At 53.6% G+C, this 3,026-nt stretch overlaps 1 protein-coding gene across 1 annotated transcript; it reads right to left on the reverse strand.

Annotated features, from left to right (window-relative positions):
- Positions 1-789: 789 nt before the first annotated feature.
- Positions 790-2,664, reverse strand: ACKR1 (atypical chemokine receptor 1 (Duffy blood group)). Its single transcript, XM_041003190.1, has 2 exons — positions 2,292-2,664; positions 790-1,819 (listed from the first exon to the last, which is right to left on the reverse strand). Exons 1-2 carry the CDS (start codon positions 2,310-2,312, stop codon positions 812-814), a joined length of 1,029 nt encoding a protein of 342 aa, XP_040859124.1. The 5' UTR covers positions 2,313-2,664; the 3' UTR covers positions 790-811.
- Between the last annotated feature and the right edge of the window lie 362 nt (positions 2,665-3,026).

Genomic DNA, 3,026 nt, shown 5'->3' on the forward strand with positions numbered 1-3,026 from the left:
ATGAGTCATAAATTCTGCTCTCATATCCCGAGAACAGGAATGGGCACAGAACTCAATGGGGGGGAGGGGGCGCTGGGAGGGACTTTCCTTTCTATCCTCCTTCCACCTTTTTATTACGCAATCCCTATTCCTCCAATCCCTCACTCTTTTGTTCAAATCTTTATCGCATTCCACTCAACAACTTGTACTCCATAACTTACTATACCAATAAACCTACACTCCCTCATTCTTGTCAACCCGTACAAGCTCGTATACCACAATTTATAACTTCCCCCAACTTCTCCTCAAATAAAAATATTCATTTAAATCACCCCCTTACCTTCAACACCCCACTTTTTTTCACACCCCCCTCCCCCCACATCCCATCTCTCACATCCAATCCTAATATTTGTACATTATACTCATATTTTCATTCCTTACCTTTCCACTATCCATCTAATTTCAATATTAAACTTACACCATACCACCTTTAACATAACCACAATCAAAATCAATCATCCACCATCAACAATCAACCCCATCAAAACCCCCCAAACTCATTATTATATCTATCATCCTCCTCTTCTACTCTATCAACCCACAACACTTCACCCCAATCTTTCCTCCTCCCCACACCACACATCTACCGTCTGCGTGCCCCGAAGACGTGCATACGTCATTCACTTTCTCCTCAGGCCAGCAGGAGAGAAGCCAGAGAGAAACAGACACTGGCAAGAAACCCTGGCATGAAATGTTACTCTCAGCATCCTCCTTCCTCCCCTCTCCCCAGACAAAATAAGCAACCACCTATAAAAGCAACGTCGTCTTTAATTCAGGTTGACAGGTGGGAAGCAGGCTTGGACTTGTCTCCAAAGGTGTCCAGATGAGAAGCTTGTCTTGCAGTCAGTGGCAGGGAGGGCAGGGATGTACGGGTGGCCTGGTGGCAGAACACTGCCAAGAGCAAGGGCGTAGCCACACAGTGCAGTATTGCCAGCACTTCTGCCAGGTTCAGCAGCAGGTCCAGAACCTTCTGGGCCAGGCATGTTGAAAACACCAAGAGCCTGCTTCTCACCAGGGTGTCCAATCCTATCAATATCCCATGAGGCCACCAGAAAATGAACCAGACCCACAGAATACTGACCCAGGGGCCTGGCCCCAAACCCAGCACTTTCTTCAGCCCCTTGGCTCCCAACAACCCCAGTGGCAGCAAGATAAAGACAACAAAGCAGGCCACAGCATGTGTAGACTGCAAAGCCCCCATGCCCCTGCTGGATGCCAGGGTGCAGAGTCCACGAGAAGTTTCACTGGCCAAGGTGATTGGTAACCCCAACAGGGCAGCCACCCCCCAGAGTCCCACGGTGAGCCCCAGTGTGAGGCGGGAGGACTGGCCTGCTCCGAGTTTGGGGCCCAGACAGGCATGGAACCCAATCAACAAGGCCTGGGCAAAGGCTGAGCCATACCAGAGCCAGTAACCCAGGTGGCACACGGCGGCACTGTGGGCACTGCTTGACCCTGGGGCAAGGATGGGCACCACAATGCTGAAGAGGGCACTGCCTACCACCAACTGTGCCAGAACAAGCCTGCCAGGGCAGAGCTGCCAGTGGAAGAGAGGTCGGAGAAGTGCAAAGAGGACAGCCCCACTGGTCAGGATGCCCAGGACGCTGGAGAGGATGTAGAAGGGCAGGGAGGAGTCATCGAGTAGATTACAGGAGTGGCAGGGGGCAGCTGCCTCCATTTCCTCAGTGTAGTCAAAGGTGTAATTCTCATTGTAGAAATCATCCCAAGTGGAGTTTTCAAAGTCCCACTGGCTTGAATTCCGGAGCGAGAGGGAGGGCTTCACCTGGAGAACAAACCCAGGTATGGTGGTCAGAGCAGCTGGTTTCCCCGACCGAAGACTCTGCTTGGGATGGAGGAGACCAAAGCAGGGCAGAAGCAGCGGGAGTGCTTGGGATGGGGGATAATGGAAAGCAGGAGTGGGTTCAGCAAGTGGTGAGAATGGCCAAAGCAGGGAGAGCCGGTCCTGGGAAAGCGGGGAAGGCTGCTGGAAGACCTAGAGGGACAGAAGCCAGACGGGAGGCCATGCAGGGCTCAGGGACCTGGACTGAAGAGCACATGAAGACAACTGTACAGACAGGAGACCCGACTGTGGGGGAGAGGAGGGAAAATGATTCTAAAGTGGGAACAAGGAGTGAGCTTCTAGAGGGTGAGATGCTAAGTAGGGCAAAGACCCTCAGGGCAGGGTGGGAGAAGAAAGCACAAATGGGAGTGGGTAAGAAGGGAAGGGGCTCGTGGAATGTAGCCTCCACACTCACCCCATGCAGGCAGTTCCCCATCGGTGCTGTGGGCTCAAGGAAGGCAGAGCGCAGGTCTGGCACGGCTCGGTCCTGTCCCGGGCTGTGGTTCCAAGATAAGTGCCAAGGACAAATGAAGGCCCTCAGGTCCAGGGAGGGCCATGGGAGGTGGGCAGTCAGGAAGCCTTCCTCCCACACCCACTGCCTGCCTGCCTAAGCTTCAGGCTCGCAGGGGGCAATGGCCCTGGGGGCTTCCTGTTTTGCAATTGGAATTGAAGGATCAGGTTGGGCTCTCAGGAAAGGAAGAAGGTGGGGACCAGAAGGCGGGCATTTTCCCCGAAGATGGGAAGGGAGGTTGAGAAACCAGGGGGCTTTCCAGCAAGTAAGGGTTCTTGGAGCACAAGGAAGGAAGAGGGGCCAGAGGTGACTTGTGAGGTAGAGATAAGAAAGGCTGTGGGTAGCTGGCAACTCTCCCTGCATCTCCACCCCTTTGACCAGGAAAGCCAAGGCAACTCTCTAGCCATGTTGAGGAGATAGGCTGGTTGGCTGGCTCCTGGTTCGTCTGTTCAGGCTGAGAGAGATGCCTGTGGCATGTGTGTAGCTAGCAGGGTGTGAGGATGCACCTGTTAGTGCATTTGTGCGTGGATGCAGATGTGTTATGTGTCTCGGGGTGTCTGGGTGTGGACAGTCAGATCTCCAGCTCTGGCTGTCCGTATAAGCAGAGGGAGGGCTGCCAGGGCTGCACAATTCGGCTCC

The sequence above is a fragment of the Ochotona curzoniae genome, unplaced genomic scaffold (assembly GCF_017591425.1).
Source record: "Ochotona curzoniae isolate NIBS_2020 unplaced genomic scaffold, NIBS_Ocur_1.0 scaffold_2683, whole genome shotgun sequence".
In the NCBI taxonomy this organism is placed as follows: Eukaryota; Metazoa; Chordata; class Mammalia; order Lagomorpha; family Ochotonidae; genus Ochotona; species Ochotona curzoniae.